The sequence below is a fragment of the Helicoverpa armigera genome, chromosome 19 (genome assembly GCF_030705265.1).
Source record: "Helicoverpa armigera isolate CAAS_96S chromosome 19, ASM3070526v1, whole genome shotgun sequence".
In the NCBI taxonomy this organism is placed as follows: domain Eukaryota; kingdom Metazoa; phylum Arthropoda; class Insecta; order Lepidoptera; family Noctuidae; genus Helicoverpa; species Helicoverpa armigera.
Window position 1 is genome coordinate 2,145,219 of NC_087138.1, and position 22,148 is coordinate 2,167,366.

Consider the following 22,148-nt stretch of genomic DNA (forward strand, 5'->3'; position numbering starts at 1 on the left):
GGGGCGCCGTGCCATTACGCAAGTCAAGTGCGAAGATTCTTAAATGAAAACTATCCTGGCAGGTAAAACACGATATTTACATTTTTACAATTTTCTATTTACAATGTAAAAGTTGTTACAAATTACTAATTACACATTTTTATCTGATTTTCAGGTGGATTGGAAGAGGTGGGCCAATTGCCTGGTCATGTGGTGCACATACTCTTACACAGGAACCTGACAAGTCCCGTGACAGTGATATGCCTTTTTTGCTATCTTTATGCGAAAGATTTAAAACCATTCGCGATGATTGGAAACTAAATGCTCAGATAGAAATATTGAATGTAATTAAAAAATATCGCACACCAACACGTAATGATAATTACAGTGAATATGAACAGGGGTATACGACACTAGCTTACCAACCGTACGAGGGGCCATCAACGTCTGGGTATCGGCCGGATATGGAAACAGGCGGCACAGCTTCGCAATTAGCGTACTACGTTGGTACTAACCAAGACATGTTTCAGTGCCAGCATCTCCACTCAGCGTTTCTTCTCAGGCTTCAAACTATACCGTAGAATGGGGTTACTTTAAATCGCGGGGTGACATTGATCGAAACTTCTTTTAAAAACTGAATTGCAAATATTGAGAAAACGGAACGCACTAGCCCACTTTTTTTTCGTTTTGGCAACACTGATCGTCAGCCATCTTTCCCTTAGAAGCATAGGTAGGTGCGGCGGCTCGTTTTGCATAAAACCATTGAAAAGGTGAGTAACTACATATTAAAATCTTTTTTTTAGCCTGTAAAACTTTGTCCGTAACTAATTCGCTTTGTGTATAGGCATAATGCAATTAATATTCGTTTAGTTTAACTTTAATTTGTAAACTATAAAAAATATTGTGATTTCCTAACCTCAAAATTTGCTTGTGTTATTGCCAAAAAATTAACGCGGGGTGTCATTGATCAACAGGCTGGGTGAGATTGATCGGTGATCAAAGTAACCCTACGTTTTAAAGTAAGGGTGTGGTTAACTACTTTTATCCAATACTTATGATTCTTTATATATTATTATTAATCAATTGCTTCAGAAACATCATGTCGCGAGATCACAAAAAAAAAAACCCGGATCGAGGAGATACATAAACTACAGTGACGAATTATTAAATGAAGCTTTGTCAAAAGTAGTGACAGGAGCTATGTCTTTACGGGCTGCATCCAGAGAATATAATAATCCCTTTGGAACTCTTAACAATAAATATAAAGGAAACTTTACTAGAATTCCAGGTGCACAACCTATTTTTAGCCATACCGAAGAAAAGTCTCTGTTGAAAGCGGCAGCAAAATGTTCTGACTGGGGTTATCCTTTAACCGCACTTGATTTAAGGTTTTTAGCCAAAGCTTATTTAGACAGACAAGGCCGACATGTTGCTAGATTCCAAAATAATCTCCCTGGCCCCGATTGGGCATATTCTATATTAAAAAAGGCACAAGGACGAATATTCGACAAGAGTCGCCGCAAATATAAAAAGATCCAGGGCAGGTGTTTCAAGGGAAAGTTTAAATGTATTTTTCGATAGGTAATGATCCGATTATATCGGATATTTTCGGAGATTAATTACCTGTCTACGTTGATTTTTGAATGACAAAATAAATAAACATATATTAAGTACCTTTGCTCTTTGTTTTCGCTTCCTATCCCCCCTACCACAGTTAGGTAATAATAAAGGCCTGAGCAGACAGAGAGACAGAGAGAACAGAAAAATAATAACTGTCCAGGTTGTATGAAATTATTACTAAGATGCGAGACGCACACGCGGAGAAGAAGCCTCCAATGATTTACTCCTATGTCACAAGGAGACTGGCCAAAGGTTTTTCTTGTCAAATAGATAAGAATAAAAAAGGTGCGTTCTACATAGAACTTAAAGTTTACAAGTGTGACGAGATAGAGCGGATTCAACCCGTGAATAGGTGGCGTCACTCGGTGATAACAATAAAAAATAAAACAAACGAAGATTCTGAATCGTGGAGGCACTTGAATGAATTCATTATAAGTAATAGGCGGGAGTTCAAATGCTGTAGGTACTCCAACGTTTATAAGTTCATACCAATAATTAAGTACCTGTGTATTATACTCAATTATTGGTATGAGATATTATAATAATCAGTTATTTTATAACATATGTTACCTATAATCATAATATTACATTATTATAATCATATATACATAATATTCAGTGAATTAGTTTTTAAGTTTTTTTTTAACCCACTATTTCTTAATTAAAGTATTCAGTACGATTAAAATGTGTTATATTTATTTTGTTTCCAGTTACACAAGCGAGTAATGCGATAGCAGCAAGTTCAGATACTTATAATGATTTATACGAAACTATTGCGACAACAAAAGGAAGATTTTTGTGAGCTATATGGGAAATAATTAGCTTCCAAACTAAAGAAATATTTTTCCAATATTGAGCAGCAGGAAGTCATGTTTGAATTGGAAATACTGATGACAAAAAGAATTAGGAACCGCCTCGAACAGCGTCAGAATTCACCATTTAGCATGATGAGCTCTACTGGTTCTTTTCATAGTACATCACCGGCCTTCTTCCGCTCAGACATTCTATGTACCTCCAGGTTCACCCGTAGATATAACACAGCGACCACATTCGTCTCATGGCTATCCAATTTACCATATAGATAGATAGATATACTTTATTAGGTACACCAATTTTACAATTTTGATCTAAATCTAGTTAAGGTAGGTGACATAATGGGCGGTCTTATCGCTAAGAGCGATCTCTTCCAGACAACCTTAAGATGGATTGAGACGAGAAGGAAAAGATTATACGGTAGGCAGTAAGGCTTGCTCCTGCAATTTGCGCACCTAAATATTATTACCATAAATACTTAAATTATAAACTAAATATATATACATACATATGTATATGTTTATATATATATAAAATAATAACAATAAATACATATATACCTTTAAATAATGCCAATGCTAGATATATATATTTTTAATTAATGTTAGATATATATACCAAAGCAAATAATATTTTTACTCAAAACATAAATTTGTCCTCACAACAACATGGACGAGCACAACAAACAACGTTCGAGCAACCAAATAATGAAATCCAAATTATATCTGATAAAGTCATTGATCCGGAACTACTCAATCCAATTTTGCATGAAGCGTTTTTTAAAGCAGTTTGTGAAAATACCATAATTGTTTTTAAGTACAGTAAGCTATCATAAGATTTCTTAAAACCTAATTTTTGTGTAAGTACCTAGGTAACTAATAAAAAATTAATGCAAAATATATTAATGTTGTAGCAACTCAACATCCTACAGCGCGCACGCGTCGCCCCTACTTCACAGCATTAGACGTCATTGAGGGCGGAGCCTAGCGCCCCGCCACAGACCGGCCGCTATATAGGACGAGCTCGCGCGCATCTGAGCAGACCCCTTTTTAGTTTATCTAAACAAAGGAGCGAAGCCATGGAGGCAACGCAATCATCGAAACCACCACCCGCGGATATATCCGAGCAGAGGAAGAAGAAGCCTTTCCCGCGCAAGAAGCCCGACTCCCTTCCAAGGGAATTGCCAAAGCCTAAATATCTATCAACCACAGCAACACCTTTAACTAACGATCCATTATGGCAACAGGCATTCGTAAACGAAGGAGAACGCGGACTCTCAAGCGTAGAAGGAATTAAGGTCTTCAACGCCGATGCAGCTGGCTACGTCGCACTAGGCATCTGAGCAGAGTGTGTTCGCTACACTCTCGGACTGCTTCAGTCTCACTGGCTGGACAGCTTCGAGTACTAGTGTACACAGTTTTCTAGTCTACCCACAGTGTGTAATTTGTATTAAAAAAACCTTCATAATAAATTAGTTCTAAATTTATATAGTGTTTTCTATTACAATCTGGCGCACAACGTGAAGCCGAATCCAGGGATCAAGCTAGAAAATCTACGAAGACTCCCACATCGGACTTCGAAGATGGCGATGTCCAACGAACAGTTTCAGATGTTCCTACAGACCATCACGGCTTCTAAACAAAGAACTTTTGCATCCTGCAACATCACCTACAGTGGGAAAAAGGACACGGATGCAGTTGAGGCATTTTTAGCAGCAGCTACCACCTACAAAAATGTGGAAAAATTAAGTGACTCAGATGCGCTTCAGGGACTTCCACTTTTTCTACGTGAAGAAGCAGCGGTTTGGTGGCAAGGCGCACAAACCGGTGTAGAAAAGTGGGAAGAATTTTGCAACAAATTGCGCCATACTTTCGCTCCCCGCAAACCAGCGTATATGATATGTCACCAGATCACACACGGGGCCCAGGAGTCAGATGTCACAACGAAAGCATTTATTGCCAAGAAGCGGGCATTGTTCGCATCTGTTTGAGCTTGCATGCATTCCTTATTCCTTCCTTTTCCCTCTCCTAGTTCCAAAAACTGCCACTCACCAAGCGAGACGTGGCGCCACCGTCAATGCAAAAAACTTTCGCGCGAGTGCCAAAAAATACGACGCCGGCCGCCATAACGCGCCGCAAATTAAAATCAAAAACTGTGTCTAAACTTCTCTAAACTTCTAAAACTAGTCAACAACCCCTGCAGGGAGTTACTGGGCGCCCATCATACTATAAATTACATGTGTACAAGTGATCTGTGCAGTAGCGTGAGTGGATCAAGTTGCAGCAACCGGCGGAACTTTGTAAGTACCTACTGATTCCTATTTCCCATCGGTCCTGTGTGCAGCTTTCCATAAACCTCTCACAGAAAATCTCGTCCAGCCTTACAACCTGGATAGATCTATAAAAACCTAATGGTCTAGGGCTTACGGTCAACGAAGCGCCGTTCAAGTCACACCATTTTTAGTGATCCTTCCGAGCCGTATAATATACCTAATTGTTGAGTGTGCTTGGTTCAAATCGTGTAACCTACGACTCAATTATTACGTTAAAGTACTTAGTTGTCCATTTTTAGTCATTGAATTCTAAACAATACAAAATGGATAGCAAAGAAACTAAACTCAAACTTCTCGTCACTCAACGTGAGTACGTATTTCGTGAGATTCAAATTTTATTCGATTTATCTCGTCAAATAACATCCGATAAGTCCAAGTTAGGCCCATTTAAGAGTAGGTATAGACGTATTGACGACTTGCGACATGAATACATAAATTTCACGAACGAAATAAACTCGTTAAAACTAGCTTTGAATCCTCAAGACAGTATAAACATGAAAACGGTTGATGCCTTTGACGACATGTACTACGCAGTCAACGAAGTCGCAGAAATCTACCTACAGTGTGATAAAAGTGAAGCCGCATTGCCGTTCCGCGACGCCATCTCATCGGAGGCAACCGGAAACCGGAAACCATTTGCGCAACCACGTTTACCTAAAATCGAACTTATTAAATTTGACGGAAATATAGAATATTGGCAAACATTCTATGACACATTTGCATCTCTCGTGCACAATAACGAAAACATTTCTAATATCGAAAAGTTTCATTATTTACTTTCTTGCCTCACGGGTTCCGCTTTGTCAATCGCCAAGGGCATTCCGGTCACATCAGACAATTATCAAATTGTTTTCGATGCGCTAATAGATCGGTATCAAAATAAGCGAATCTTAGCAGTAAATTATTTGGAAAAAATCTGTAGTCATCCTACATTAAAATCTAGTAATCTTAACGATTTACGTAAAGTCACTAGTTTATTACAGGAATCCGTAAACGCTTTAAAATCCATTAAAATAGAAAACCTTGGTGAATTTATTTTGTTTTATTTATCTTCTCGCATATTACTAATATGCGAGAAGATATATATAGGGACACGATATCGAATCCGATACTTTACTCATATCGCTACCTTTTGATTCGATACTAGTATTCAGAAATTCGATACTTCCTTTCGATACTTAGTACTCATATCAGTACTTAGCATCTAGTATCGATTCCATAAAAAAAAAATGAAACGAGCAACTAACTCATAAATACCAATTTAACGCATTTTAACGTTCCTACATAGGTATTCAGAACACAACGTAATTTAAAAAAACATAAAAATAAATAAACGCAATATAGTACTGCCAACATGACGGCAAAGGCCTTATAAAACGATGAAACGGAATGGGCAATACCAATACCAAGTAGTCACATGACTCACACACATCCATGATCCATCTATATAATCTGTGGTAGCCATTTTGTTTTATTGTCAATCACGCAAAACACGCATGTATCGACACTCAGAACAATAATTGAAATTTGCATTAGTTTCGTTCACGTATTGATGATAATTATTTCATTTGGAGAACCTGCAGTGAACGGAGTGAACCTTAGTGGGACTGTGATGAGATTTATTTGAAGTTTTATTGAAGTAATTGTGGACAGTCTAGTTTACACGCTGCAAGAATGGCGCCTCCCCAAAGCGAGATATGGAAATATTTTAAGAAAATAAGTAATGAACAAGCGTCATGTAAGACCTGCTTTAAAATAATAAAAACAAGTGGGAATACGTCTAACATGAAAAAACATGTGAAGCAGCACTCAAACAGGTAAGGCGTCATAATTATTTTATATCTATTTTCATTACTATAGATATAGTAATAAAAAAGTTGGTTTGCATCTAATAGGCTCTGTTGTAGCTACACTACATACTAGACCGATTTGAAAAATTCTTTCACTATTGGAAAGCCCGTTTATCGGGGATTATATCACATCACGCCCGCGACTTCTTTCGCGTGGTAAACGCGGGCCAAGTCGCGTGCGGGTGTGGCTCATGAAAAGTAGGTAAATTAATAGTGATGTAGTTGCAGTCGACAAAATTATCGATCGATGTTTATAAAGAATATTCGAATTGAAGTAACACACGATAATTCATGAATACGCGATATTTGTGTAATGACATGACATGACAGTATATATAAATACCTAAATTTTTTTACAGTATAACCAGTTTGTTGCATTCGATAAATTTATTCAAGTATGCACGCACATATAACTCACGATTTTTGCTCTGCATGATTAGCAAATGTTTTATATTGAAAATTTGTGAAGAAATAATAAACTTTTTCATTTTCAGTTATGTGTAGTAGGTTAGGTAGGTACATAATTTGTGTACTTGACTTTATTTGTTCTATTTCTCTTCTTTCAGTTCCTTGGACGAAGTCAGTTCACCTAAACCTCGGTTACTGCAACAGCAACTGAAAAGGCATTGTACAACAACTGCAGATTCTGCTACAGCTGCTACTTCTTCCACTTCAACAGATAATTCTCTTCCTTCAACTTCTTCCACTGTTGATTCTATATGTAATACAATTTCTTCTGAACAATTTGACAAGGACACTGCTGAAAACATTAAAATTGCTTCACAAGTCACACCATCCCAGAAACAAAAACAAATGTCAATCACAGAAACTTTGAATCGTAAAATGTTATACTCTGAAGGAGGATCTAGGCATTCCTTATTATGTAAGTTACTTTTATACTTTATATGTGTCGACAAAAGACCATTTGATATCGTCAAAGGAAGAGGATTTCGCCGACTCATAAAGCAATTATGCCCTACTTTCAAAATTCCTAGTGTAGATACACTTAAAAGTCGTCTAGATGACTTATACGATGTGATGGTGTTGAAAACTCGACAAGACATAGAAAATGTAGGTTACATATCCCTTACATGTGATATTTGGACTGAAACAATGACCATGACAAGTTATCTTGGTGTTACTGCACATTACTATCATCAAAATGAATTAAAAGCAAAGGTGTTAGCTACAGTCGAATTAGATGAGAGGCACACAGCTATCTACATAGCTCACAATTTAGATAATATTTGTGATTCTTTTAATATTACAAAAGAAAAAATAACTAGTGTAGTAACAGACAATGCCGCAAATATGATAGCAGCAATCAACATGTTTTTGGACAGATCAAAACACCTTCCTTGTTTCGCACATACCATTAACTTGATTTTTGAAAGTATTATGAAAATTGAAGAGTTTGTGTCCTTATGTAATAAAATCAGAAAAGTTGTTAAATTTTTTCGTGACAGTGTTATACAAAGTGGTAACAAGGCAACAAAACAAGGTGATAATCCTCTAAAATTGATTCTTGATGTAAGCACACGGTGGAATTCGGTCTATTTCATGATAGAAAGGTATGTAAAATTAGCTCCAATAATTCATCCAATATTAGTTATGAATCCTAAGGCGCCACCAACTCCATCTGCAAATGACCTAGAAAACTTAAATAAAATACTAAAAATATTAAAACCTATTGAATATGTCACGCGCGAAATGTCGGGGGAGAATTATGTCACGGCAAGTAAAATCATCCCTATAATAAACTGTTTAAAATCACAAATATCATCTGCTGAAGTAGAAATAGAAGAAGAGGAATGTGAAGTAATTAATAAAGTCAAGGATACGATTTTAAACCAAATAAAACAGAGATTTGGTCATGTGGAAGATAATTACATAATAGCGGTTTCTTGTATTTTGGATCCTCGATTCAAAACCTTACATTTTACGGATCCAAAAGCATGCGCTAAAGCGCTATCGGTTATTCGAAGGAATATGAAAGACTATATTACAAGTAGTGGCGAAGAGAGTGACGTTGCTGAGTCAAATGATTCAAACCTGCCGCCGGAATACGATTTTTGGAGACTCCATAAAAATTTAGCACATGGTAAAAATAAAAAAAAGTCCAAATGGGATGCAGCGGGTGCAGAAAAGGATGAGCTTTCTCTGTATTTGGCAAACCCGTGGGCCCTCTTACCGTCAACCCACACATACAATGGGAAGATATGAAAACTATTTTTCCATTACTGTATAAACAGGCTCAGCAATATCTTCACTCACCTGCTACATCTGTACCCTCAGAGAGGTTATTTTCGAAGGCAGGAGTAACACTAAGTAGAGCAAGAAACAGACTTAAAGGAAAAAGAGTTAATAAACTCTTGTTCCTCGGTGACTGTACTGAAGAAGAGTGGAATATTTAAGTGCTTTTGTTTATATCTTCTCCATGATCTGTTTGCTAGAAATAAAACCTTTTTTTGTGTCTAAGGTGTTTTTTTTATTTTCATTGTGGCCCTTTAATAAATCACAACAGGTCAAATTCATGGTCTGCGCATCTCTGTTGTGGATTTTGGATGTGAATTAATTTAAAGTAGTAGGGAAACTCCATACATTATTCGTACGGAAACTCCATATTATTTATTTATATGTAAAAACATGGATTTACACACAAAATAAAAAAAACCATATTTATTCGATACTTACTCATATCGATACTGGAGTTTCGATACTATTACTAATTTGATACTTTTGTTTCGATACCGATACTATACCGATATCGATATTTATGGTTGCGATATCGTGTCCCTACATATTAGACTCTGATACACGAAAACGGTTTGAAAGTCAAAACAAAAGTCAGATACCTACTTTTATAGAATTATTAACATTCTTACAAAGTTACCTAAAAGTATTAGAAGCTAGTGAGCCTTTTAAATGTAATTCGAGCAATAGTTTGCCACCGATGGCACGTAGAAATAACAATAATTTTACGAAGTCAAAGTTAGGATCATTTCCCGCGCATTGTTACGATAACGCGGCATCGATGTCGTTCGATGAGTGCACAGGGCCGTACTCAGATGCAGGGCCGCACTCAGGCGCGAGTTCTAACTTTAATAATACATCGAATGTTAACCTTGAGTCAATTTTAAATCAATGTAATTTGAATACAGGGTCGAACTCTAATACAGGGTCGCATTCTATTGACAACAATTTCATGCAAAATAATAATTTAAATAATCCTGATGTTCATGCTTACGCAGTCTCAGATAAAAAATTTGGGTGTGTATGCTGTGGATATTTTCACCACACTATTTATAAGTGTCCGGTGTTTAATTCAAAAAATGTAAATGAACGTGAATCTTTAGCCAAATCAAAGCGCTTATGTTTCAATTGCTTAAAGCCCAATCATGCGGCTGATATGTGTCTGTCTAAAGCTTGCTGTACCAAATGCAACGCGCGTCATCACACGCTACTTCATCGCGACCAGGGCCCCACGTCAGCGTGTCCTGTGACTTCTTGTGCTACTCCAGCGGTTCCAGCTTCTTCTGCTGACCCAGTAGTTACTCTCAATTCCATGAATACTAGTTGCAACTTGCAGCAACATCGCTCATTAGTTTTATTAGGAACATGTGTGGTTAGGGCGTATGGTCCTTGTGGTGTTACACATCTTCGAGCACTTATTGATAGCGGTGCACAGAGTTGTTTCTTAACAACTGCCTGCGCACTTCGATTAGGTTTACCCTTACGTAGTTGTGATTATTCTGTTGTTGGAATAGGACAGAATCCAGTGCTTGAAGTCAAAGGTGAAACATCATTTACGATTCAACCATTACACTCAGATCAACCAACTTTTACGGTACGAGCTATTGTCATGGAAGCTCTCACACATAAAATGCCTTCAGTAGAAATACCTTCTTTTGTCAAAGCTAACCTCAAGCACTTGGTTCTAGCTGACAGTGACTTTGATAAACCCGGTGACATTGATCTTTTGTTAGGCGCAGATATTTTCCACAGTATTTATAATGGTCAACGACTTGAAGTAGGCCCGGGTCTACCGGTAGCCCTACATAGTGTATTCGGCTGGGTTATCACGGGCAGGCTCGACGCTGAGTGTTTGCCTCCAGCTGAAACGTCAACACTTTTGGCTTCCACAGCTGCCTTAGACAATGTGGTCAAGCGATTCTGGGAAGTAGAAGAGCCGCCTAAGCAAACGATTGTCAACCCGAAAAATGAAAAATGTGAACAGATGTACACAGACCTCGTTCGACGCAACGAAGATGGAAGATATGTAGTAACTATGCTACTCAAGGAAGAACATGAGCAGTTAGGAGACTCTCATCGCACGGCCTTATCCAGACTTCATAATTTGGAGAAACGGTTCCTTCATCACGAAGACCTGAAACACGATTATGGAGAATTCATGCAAGAGTATCAAGACTTACATCACATGCATCAAGTTGAACCTTCTGAAACAGATTTTAGATATTTGATTCCGCATCACTGCGTCATCAGACCTGACAGCACGTCAACGAGACTGCGTGTAGTTTTTGACGCCAGCGCGAAGACATCTAGCGGCATGTCTCTTAACGATATTGTCTACACAGGTCCAAAACTTCAAAACGATATCGTTGATATTATTACAAAATTTCGTTTACACCAAGTAGTCTTCACAGCCGACGTTTCCAAAATGTATAGAAATATTGAACTTCGTCCTGAGGACCGCAAGTATCAACATATCCTGTGGCGTAGCTCAAATTGTGATGAAGTCCGTGAATATGAACTTAAGACTGTGACCTACGGCGTGAGCAGTTCACCATTTTTAGCCATCCGTACGCTACACCAGCTAGCAAACGATCACGGTGCATCATGGCCTGAAGCTGCTTCCATTCTGCGTCATGACACGTTCATGGATGACGTCACCGCTGGCGCTCCTTCAGTTGAAGCTGCCTTAAATCTGAAAGACGGAATTATTAATTTGCTGAATTGTGGTAAATTCGAACTACGTAAATGGAGTAGTAACTCACCTGAGTTCCTTGCACAACTTCCTTCTGAACATTGTCAAGTTCCAAAATCATTTTGTGACGATCAGAACATACAAACTTTAAAAATATTAGGTCTGCAATGGGACCCTAATCTAGATCTTTTTACTTATTCTCAATCTGAATTCACACCAAAGTTTACAAAGCGTTCCATTCTTTCTAATGTTGCTCGCATTTATGACCCATTGGGTTGGTTAACTCCCATGGTGCTTAAAGCTAAATTGATTCTTCAAGCCTTGTGGAAACTTCAATTAAATTGGGACGATCCTGTGCCAGACAGTATTGCTCATCAATGGACTGAGTTTGTCTCTGAGCTCAGCTACCTCAAACAAGTACAAATTCCTCGTCATATTCTGCCCTCAGACGTAGTAGAATGCCAGCTCGTTGGTTTTTGTGATGGTTCATCCAAAGGTTACGGTTGTTGTATTTATTTAAGATCTGTCTGTAGAGGTAAAATTTCAGTTAAGTTATTAATCGCGAAGTCGAGAGTAGCTCCCATAAAACCAGTTACGATTAATCGCCTCGAACTTCTTGGTGCAGTACGTCTAGCTCGGGTCTTGAAACACATGGCTGACTTGTTAAATCCACACCTGAAGCTCTCTCGAGTGATTGCCTTCACTGATAGTAGTACAGTTTTATCTTGGCTTAATACTGAACCTTATAAATTAAAGACCTTTGTTTCGCATCGTGTAGTTAAAATTACCGATCTCGTACAGATTCAAAATTGGTATCACGTATCGACCTCCGATAATCCGGCTGATCATAGCAGTCGTGGGTTGTCATGTTCACAGCTGATCGCTTCTGATACCTGGTGGTCAGGTCCATCTTGGCTTTCTCTAGAGACGTCAGAATGGCCAGTTTCACAGGACGTATACGTGCCACCTGGAGGTGTGCCTGAGGTGAAGAGCTTGCCTGTGATAACTCATTCCGCGGACTTAGTGCCTTTATATGAGGATCCGATTAAAAAATTATTAAGTCATTATTCTTCATTTTCACGTGTCCAAAGAGCATTAGCTTGGTTGTTGCGATTTAGTAAAGTCTTAAGAAAACTTACTTTCGATTGTAAAACTTTGACTGTGGAGGAATTAGAAAATTCATTATCTCTGCTTGTTCAACACGAGCAGACGGAATACTTTGCTAATGAGATAGAGTCAGTAAAATGTGCAAGGACTTGTTCACGTCCTATTCAAAAACTTAATCCCTTTCTCGATCACCGAGGACTCTTGCGAGTGGGGGGGCGTTTAGTAAATTCAAAACTTCCACTCTCTGAAATTTACCCTTTGTTGTTACCAAAAAATTCACGACTGTCTGCACTTATAGTTGACTATTTTCATAAACTTCATCTTCATTGTGGACCTAGAATGTTGCAGTCTATTATAAGTCGTAGATTCTGGATTTTGGGTATTAGCAATTTAATACGATCGCGACTTTCCAAGTGTGTAACGTGCTTCAAAGTAAATCCCACATCAGTTTCACCTATAATGGGAAATCTACCGGCACCCCGAGTACAACCATCACGATGTTTTTCAAAGATAGGGATAGATTTCGCAGGACCCTTCATCGTGAAAGAGAGTAAAAGGCGTAAGGCGCCTATTTACAAGGTGTACGTCTGTGTGATGGTATGTCTCGCAGTAAAAGCGATCCATCTTGAGCTAGTTACAGACTTGTCGACAAGTGCGTTTATCGCAGCTTTGGACAGATTCGTATCATGCCGTGGTCTTTGTCAACTTATTATCTCTGATTGTGGTACAAATTTTGTCGGGTCCAAGCGCTACTTAAGCGAGGTCCATCAGTTTCTTTCCACTCAGGAGTCAGAACTTAATACTGAGTGTACAAAGCGTAATATCGTGTGGCAACATAATCCACCAACTGCTAGCCACTTTGGCGGTATCTTTGAAAGTGGTGTTAAGTCGATGAAACCTTAAACGAGTTGTTGGCTTACAAGTGCTAACGTTCGAAGAGATGTTGACTGTGCTGAATAAAGTAGAAGCCGTCCTTAACTCTCGGCCGTTATGCGCGTTGTCTAGCGATCCCACTGAGGTAGATGTCTTGACACCGGGTCATTTCATCACTGGTGGTCCTTTGGTATCATTACCGGAGATCCCGCTTACGGATACGTATTTACCGCCTAAAGAGCGATGGCAATTGTTGCAGAAAATGACACAGAGTTTTTGGAAAATTTGGCAAAGAGATTACCTTCATACACTGCAGCAGAGATGCAAATGGTTCAAAGACCAAGTCAATGTGCAAGTGGGTGATATAGTTACAATTGTGGAACAAAATCTTCCTCCGTTGGAGTGGCGTTTCGGTCGTGTTGTCGAGCTTCATCCAGGCTCTGATGGTGTAGTGCGTGTCGTCACACTACGTACGGCCAAAGGACTACTTCGACGGCCTGTAGTCAAGATTTGCCCTTTGCCTACTTCTAACTAAACTTTAACCTTTCCATTGTATATTTTTTAAACATAATTATTATTAATGTAGCTTAAAATTAGCTTACTTTTAATTTAAAATTATAAACTTAGCATCGTAATCACGTAACTTACTAGGTAATTCAGCACGATTTGAACTCAAGCACACATAACACACATCTTTTAGTCTTTTCGACTCTTATTTTGTGAAATCCCTGGACTGATTTCAAGTGGGGGGGAATGTTTGAGCTTGCATGCATTCCTTATTCCTTCCTTTTCCCTCTCCTAGTTCCAAAAACTGCCACTCACCAAGCGAGACGTGGCGCCACCGTCAATGCAAAAAACTTTCGCGCGAGTGCCAAAAAATACGACGCCGGCCGCCATAACGCGCCGCAAATTAAAATCAAAAACTGTGTCTAAACTTCTCTAAACTTCTAAAACTAGTCAACAACCCCTGCAGGGAGTTACTGGGCGCCCATCATACTATAAATTACATGTGTACAAGTGATCTGTGCAGTAGCGTGAGTGGATCAAGTTGCAGCAACCGGCGGAACTTTGTAAGTACCTACTGATTCCTATTTCCCATCGGTCCTGTGTGCAGCTTTCCATAAACCTCTCACAGAAAATCTCGTCCAGCCTTACAACCTGGATAGATCTATAAAAACCTAATGGTCTAGGGCTTACGGTCAACGAAGCGCCGTTCAAGTCACACCAGCATCACTACCTCCTCCCGCACTTACTGAAACACAACAAATTGATTTGGTGTTCGCTCTAATACGTTTGGAAATACGAAACCGCATGCCTCGAGATACAGTTCCAACTTTCGAGAAACTTCTGGAAACAGCACGAGGTATCGAAGAAACTCTGCAAGAATCCGCACACGGAGCTCAACATACCGAAACATCTGCAGCTCAGACGCGAAAAGGAAAGCAGCGATGCACGTTTTGTAAAAATCCGGGACACACGGTGGACGTATCCGGCCGGAAGAAGAAGCGTGTTGAAAGTTCAGTTTCGGTAGTGGCAAAAGATGTTGCTGAAATTCAGACGCAGGCACCATCTCCATCACAACCCAAAGAACAATGTTCATTTTTGACCTGACTATGTATAGAAATCAAATAAATATTAAAATGTAGCTTATTGTTTTGTGTATTGATTACGCTTATCACAATATTAGAAGAAACGCAGGAAAAAAAGTTTTTTAACATTTAATCACGTAACATTTGTTCTATGGCATAACGTATTAACATATTTTGAACGCATCCAAATCATCCTTCTTTAAAACGTTCCATTTTACACTTTGCTGTTTGACTTTATTTAACTGTGTTTCTGAGTTTTATGGTTATTTCACGATTAATTTGATCAGTAAGTATTTATTTATTAGTCATGGGATAAAATAAATTATTTAATAAATAACACAATAATTAAATTAAATTAATTATGCAGTGTTTCATTTAGTGGCCGCAAGTGAAATGGATTTTTTGACATTTGATTGACAGTTGACAGTTCTGTGATTTGCATCGGCGCAGTCCTTCGTTGTTGCGCTTGCGTTTCGTTGTGTACTGTGCTATTTCGTGTGTGTTTCTTCTTATTACGACCCTATTTACCACCCCTTGACGCCGATATCTTCCTCATCTGACGACCTTTGCTTACCATACCTGACACCGTTATAAATCCGCCCTGTTGACAATTGGTTGACAATGCCGCCATCAGCAAGTCGACGTATACTTTGCATAAACTGCAATGTCTGTATAAATACGTTCCGACGTTATTTCGTTACTTAGCGAGTGGATATCACCAGTAATTGTAAGTATTTTATGCTTATTATTTTTTATCTAAAAATATATGACAATCACACAACGCTCCTATACAATGTGTGACATAAGATAAGCAACTGTTCGAAAAAGTTTTGAACTGGTGTATAACTGGTGTTAATGTGAAACTATTTCATCAATATAACCCTGCTGGTATTAAGCTATTTGTTTATAATTGTATTGGAAAGAAGTTTATATTGAGTATCCTATTTCAGATTACTGAGGACGATTACATTTGTGAACCTTGTAATGAACTCCTCATGAGGAGCATAAACCAGCAATTAACAACAAGCTGTGATGGTGCTCAAGCTTCTGGGTCATCTCAACTTGGACGTAGACAAGTGGGCAGTATTTGTGGACGGTCTACACTTAATCGTCAGAGCCATGCTATTGTTATTGACAATCCTTCAGAAGAGCAAAGACAGATTAATGCTGTTATACAAACAAGAATTGCGCCACGTCAGGTACCTATTTATGTTTCTATATTGTTTATTATCATATTTCTTCTTGATAAAAATGATCATAACTGTCAGTGATTGACCTGTGCTGTAATAGTTATAACCACAAATAAAAAATAATGTACATAATAATACTTTATCATGAAAATAATAGGTATTATTGTTTTTTGATCCTGAATGTAGTGACAGAGTACAAGGGGAGTAGGATATCTTCATAGAAACGCGCCGCGCGCGGCTTCTATGTGTGCACCATAGTATTTACGCGTCGCGTACGCACACTTTTATACGGAATATCAGTGCGGGCCGTGGCTAGCACTGATAGGCCGTACTTGCCGCTCGCGGTGCGTTTCTATGAAGATAACTTACTCTATTTTTTTGTACTCTGGTAGTGACATGTCTTTTTATATTAATACATAAAATACCTGATATTAATTCAATGTTTTTTTTCATAGATATCATCATCTGATAGAATATGCCATGCATGCTGGATGAGTTGCAAGCGTGCTGCCATACGTATTGAGCATGCTGATGATGCCCGTGGAGTTGCTACTACTGAAGAAGTTCAAGTTGAAACTACTACTGAAGAAGTTCAAGTTGAAACAGGTGACTCTGAGCTAATCACTGCTGAACCAGTTCATGAAAGTCTAGATCTGCCTTCTGTAGTTGCACCTAGTGAAATAATGTTGGAAAATTATAGACGGGCAGCAAATACTGCTTCTCACTGCCTTTTCCCTCGATGTAATAATATTAATTTGCACAATATGGCAGATTCATTTAGAGCAACAATACTCAGTACATATCAATATTATATCCCTGTGCACAGCCGTGTTTGTACAGAACATAGACTAAGTAACCAGTGGAGTAATCTGTACAATTCAAGTAAAGGTGTGTCCAAACATAAAGCGGCATTCGAGCGCGGCTGCCGCGCGCGGCTTGCCGCGCTATGATTGGACGATTGCCGCGCGCGGCAGCCGCGAGCTACCTGCCGCGCGCGACGATCGCCGCGAACGGTGTTACTAACACCGTTCGCCACTGGCGAACCAACACTAACACCGTGTTAGTGTTGGTTCGCCAGTGGTTGTGTGTGGACGGACGTATTTTATCAAATAAAATGGATAATGAAACAGCAATTCGTCTTATTGAAATTTATGGCTCCCATAGTCCATTATGGGACACTAGACGTAAAGAATATCACAATAATAATGTGAGAGAAGATCTATGGGATGAAATAGCAAAAACATTCGTACAACCAAAAGCAGCTTTAAAATTGAAAATGAAAAGTCTTTTGAGTTCTTATAGAAGGGAGAGAAACAGAGAAAAAACAAGTAATGTCACCGGTTGTGGTAAGTTTAATCTTATAACATTTTATAACAGTAGGTACTTATTAATAAATCTCTGGCTGTTTACATTTTCACTATACTAATTCTTAATTATCTCTAAACGCGTGGACCGAGTTACATGATTCAAACTGATAAAATGGTTTTAGACCTAGACCTTTTATTTGACACCATAATCGTTAAGATATCTCAACAAACAAAAAATCTAATTTTCAAGTTACCCTCGCGATTATCCAACATGTATGAAATGCGTAATTCAATTCTTTAATAAGACACAAAATCAGCTTATGTTTTAGTTGTTATAATGTTCTTTTTTCTGTTGCAGGTAGAAACAAGGCCTATAAATCTAAATGGTTTGCTTATGAAGCATTTAGTTTTTTACATGACAGGAATAACCCTATTGATGCAGTGGTAAGTACCTATTTCTTTTATATTTTTATTAGACTATAGCTTTCCGCCAGCGGCTTCGCCCGCGTGGTCTGGTTGTTTTTTATAAATTATAACCTAATGTTACTCAGTGAAGATGTAGCTTTGTAATAGTAAAAAAAAAATCAAAATCGGTCCAGTAGTTTTTGAGTTAAATCGTAACAAACAAAAAAAACTTTCCTCTTTTTAATATTACTTTAGATGTAACGGCCATATTATACATACAGCCCGCATACTGCAAAATCTATGAGATCAAATAATGCTAAGGGGCTGTTTATTAATTTTGGCCATTTTTAACCTAAGGTTATGCAATTATTTAATATCTTTCTTGCCAATCAATTGATCCGTTTGTCATAAAATATCTTGACAAAAAAATACGAATATCAGAAGGAGTGGTAATAAATTGATTTGGAGTAAAGGAAGCTGTTTCAATCGTCGAATCATTTGTTTTTTTTAATAAAGAGTCTCTGCGAAGAAAGTTATGCAAGTGAACAGTAGCTAGAACTATGGTTTTGGCTGATTTTGGGCTTAAAATCATTGTACTTCTCAATACTCTGAATTTTGCCGACATGATTCCAAAAGCATTTTCTACTACTCGGCGTGCTCTTGATAGTCTATAGTTGAAAATCCTTTCTTTTGACCCTTTTGGATGAATTCCTGCAAATGGTGTCATCAAATGTGTGCTTAATGCAAAAGCTTGATCTCCTAATATTACATATGCTATTTTAGTTATGTAGGGTATTTGTAAAATTTCTGGCGCTGGTACATTAAGTTGATTATTTTCTACCTTTCGATACAATTCGGAATGTTTATAAACTCCTCCATCTGAAATTCGACCTTGGCTTCCTATGTTAACATACATAAAATTGTAGTTTGCGTCTACTAATGCTAAAAGCACGATACTAAAGAACTTTTTATCTCGTTGTCGTTGTCGAACTGCCTCGTTGGTCTAGCTGTCGCAAGTGCGGCTGCTGAGCACGAGGTCTCGGGTTCGATTCCCGAGTCGGGCCGAAATCGCTTTGTGGGTTTTAGAAGACTTTCACAAAGCAGCCCGGAGCCTGGAAGTTGGTGATTGATACACCCGTGCATCGGAGAGCACGTAAATGTCGGTCCTGCGCCTGATCTCTCTCCGGTCGTGTCGGATTTGCCGTCCCATCGGGCTATGAGAGTGAAGGAATAGGGAGTGCACCTGTGTCTGCGCAAATGTTTGTGCACTATAATATGTCCTGCGCAATTGGGTGATCTCCTTAAATGAGAACAGCCGCCGTAGCCGATAATCGGCTAGGAGGACATCATCACTAAAGAACTTTTTATAATTAAAATATTCAGTGCCGCTACGAAAAGTAGCTTGAATATTTATGTGTTTTCCATCTAACGCCCCAATAGTGTGCGGAAAATTCCATTTTTCCTCGAAGTCTTTAGATACTGCTTTCCAATCTTGCTCTGACACTGGTAGCTGAAAAAAAAATTAATAACGTTTTATTTATTTTGTTTCAGGATTGTGGCTCACCCTTAGAGCCGGGTAATACAGAACAAGCTATTCCGGTACAAGGCATTTCAGAACAAGGCACTTCAGAACCAGGAACTTCGGAACAAGGCACTCGAGACCAAGATACAAATACCAAGGAGCCAAGAAAAGAAATGCCAGATAACAAGAGGACATATCAAGAGTCAGAGTATGATGCTGAAAATCAAATGATAGAAGAAGCATTAGAAGTAATGCGAAAACAAAATGACAGTAGTAATGATCCTTACGTTGCTTTTGGCATGCACATAGCAGCCGAACTAAGAAAATATGATGCCACTATGTTTACGAGAGTCAAACATTCAATAAATACTATACTATACGAAGCTGATATGGAGCTCCTCAATCAATCATCAACACAAGAATATAACGCTGAAAACAGACGAGGATATTTCACTTCACAGTTTACCGATCATGACTCATCATCTTCTAGTAACATGGGTACTGGCCTTACACAATTGATTCGCGATTTAGACACGGATGTAGATTAATATTGTGAATTAGTTGAGAACAACTGTGATTGACGTATGATGATTGTGTTGTATTTAATTACTACTTAATTATGAAAATAAATAAATTAAAAATATAAATTAAAAATCTGTAGTTTAAAATATTTCACCAAATAATAAAAATAATATAAGTAATAAAGTTCATAATAATTTACCTGTACCATGTCCTTAAGAGCTCTCACTATGGCATCGCACACTTCTGGAATTATTGTTGATATTGTTTGCTTTGATACGTGAAACGTGTATTGTAGGCTGGAATAGGAGTCTCCTGTAGCCAAATAACGTAACGTTATTGCAAGTCTCTCCTTCGACGTTATTGCCGTTCGCCAGTGAGTATCCATTTTTTTTATAAATGGTTCTACCAATGTATGTATGTGTTCGAATTCTTCCAAAGATAATCTTAAAAACTGTGGCGTTCGGTAGTTGATTTCGTAAAAGATCCCTTCCAGATTCTTTGTCCTTTGTTGAAAGAGTGGTCGCATCCAACACTGCCTTTTTTTAATACACTTTCTTTTATTCCTTCTTCTACGTAATTTACGAATAATAAGCACAGCAACAACACACGCGGCCGCTTTCATTGTAGTTTGAATACGAAATAAAGAGCGCGGCGTGTCTTGGACATGCCGCGCATCACTGCCGCGCAGAAGGTTTAAACTAGGCGCGCGGCAAATTTGTGTCCCGCGAATGCCGCGCGTAGCTGCCGCGCACCTTGCACGCCGTGTTTGGACACACCTTTATATGACATCTTGAATGAATATAAGGGGGAAAAAATTGATGAAAAGTTTTCTTCAATGGAAAAAAAACTTGTGGAAATGACTAAATGTCCAAGTGATCAAAAAACTGTTTTAAGTCGGGCCCTGAGGTGCTTCAAGAGTGAATTCAAGAAGAAATGGAGAGCCAGTAGTTACAAGGATGAACGTTTCTTGAAAAATAACGAAAAATGGCTCACATCTTCGATCGAATTGCCTGACTGGTCTGCAAAACCTACACAAAAAATTGGACGTCCACCGAAAACATTTGAAGAGTTAAGTGACCGCAGTAAGCGTCGAAAAACAAAAGAACTATGCGAGCGCGTGCCTGTCGAGGAACTGACGTATGCCGCTGGCGTAAGTCAGCGCGCTTCAGGAAATAGAGATGCGTCAAGATTAATAAAAGAAATTACTTCCACGCCAACCAGAGCTACAAAATTTCGCAAAGCTATTACTTCTGCTCAAAAGCAAATAGTTGTTAAGAAACATACACCCGAAGAGGCTCTGGCAATCTTTGTAGAAGGCGACTTCAGTCGAAGACAGTGGGAAGTAATACACGGGGCTAATAAGAGCATCTACCCCTGTTATTCACTCATAAAAAAGGCCAAGAAACAATGTTACCCCAATGAGCTATCGATTCGAGTGACTGAAACTTGCTCTGAGATTGAACTACAAGCTTTACTTGACCACACTGCATTGCGTCTATATAAATACGTAGCAGAGGTTGTAAATACTTGTTCACAAGAAGAGCAGCAAAATATGGTTTTAATTTCAAAATGGGGCTGTGCGGTCTTAGCGGGTATGCTTTCTCTGAAGTCGGTATCTTGTTTGCTGATTACTGGTGAGATTTTCTGGAGTAAATATTCAAAATCGCTATCTGACATACGAACGAAGTTTCGGAATTCCTTTGATTCAGGTTCTTGAAGAAGCTCAGATAGCTGATTCTCCATACTTTCCTTGTAAGAAGGAAAGTTCAGAAACTATACCTCACCCCTTCGAGATGATGAGAGTCCCACGCATACGACATGATGAACGTGAATGTGATCATACTATTGGAGGAGTTTCATTGTTAGATGTCCACCTCTCTGTGCTTGTCCCTAGAGGAATGCCAGACCACAATGGAAAGAAGGGACCTTACAAGGCATACCTCGGGTCTAAAACAAAGGAAAGTACATCTCTCTTGCGGCCTTGGGAAAATGAGAGCAAGATCCCTCTCATCAGAAGAGCAGCGGACCTGAGAAAGGCATTCGGATGGTTCATTAATCAACATTCGAACTTAGGCCAATCCATATTGTCGAATC

At 38.6% G+C, this 22,148-nt stretch overlaps 2 protein-coding genes and 1 long non-coding RNA gene across 3 annotated transcripts; all 3 read left to right on the forward strand.

Moving 5' to 3' along the window:
- Window positions 1–3,994: 3,994 nt before the first annotated feature.
- On the forward strand, window positions 3,995–4,402 carry LOC126053466 (activity-regulated cytoskeleton associated protein 2-like). Its single transcript, XM_064039555.1, has one exon. It carries the CDS (start codon window positions 3,995–3,997, stop codon window positions 4,400–4,402), a length of 408 nt encoding a protein of 135 aa, XP_063895625.1.
- Window positions 4,403–15,795: 11,393 nt separating this feature from the next.
- Window positions 15,796–17,244, forward strand: LOC110379772 (uncharacterized). The gene is made up of 3 exons (XR_010277397.1): window positions 15,796–15,835; window positions 16,059–16,307; window positions 16,754–17,244. It is a non-coding gene; the product is annotated as an uncharacterized LOC110379772 (long non-coding RNA).
- Window positions 17,245–17,364: 120 nt separating this feature from the next.
- LOC135116583 (uncharacterized) lies at window positions 17,365–20,157 on the forward strand. The gene is made up of 3 exons (XM_064039512.1): window positions 17,365–17,644; window positions 17,964–18,049; window positions 19,562–20,157. The coding sequence occupies exons 1-3, from the start codon at window positions 17,413–17,415 to the stop codon at window positions 20,078–20,080; spliced, it is 837 nt and encodes a 278-aa protein (XP_063895582.1). The 5' UTR covers window positions 17,365–17,412; the 3' UTR covers window positions 20,081–20,157.
- Window positions 20,158–22,148: the final 1,991 nt, after the last annotated feature.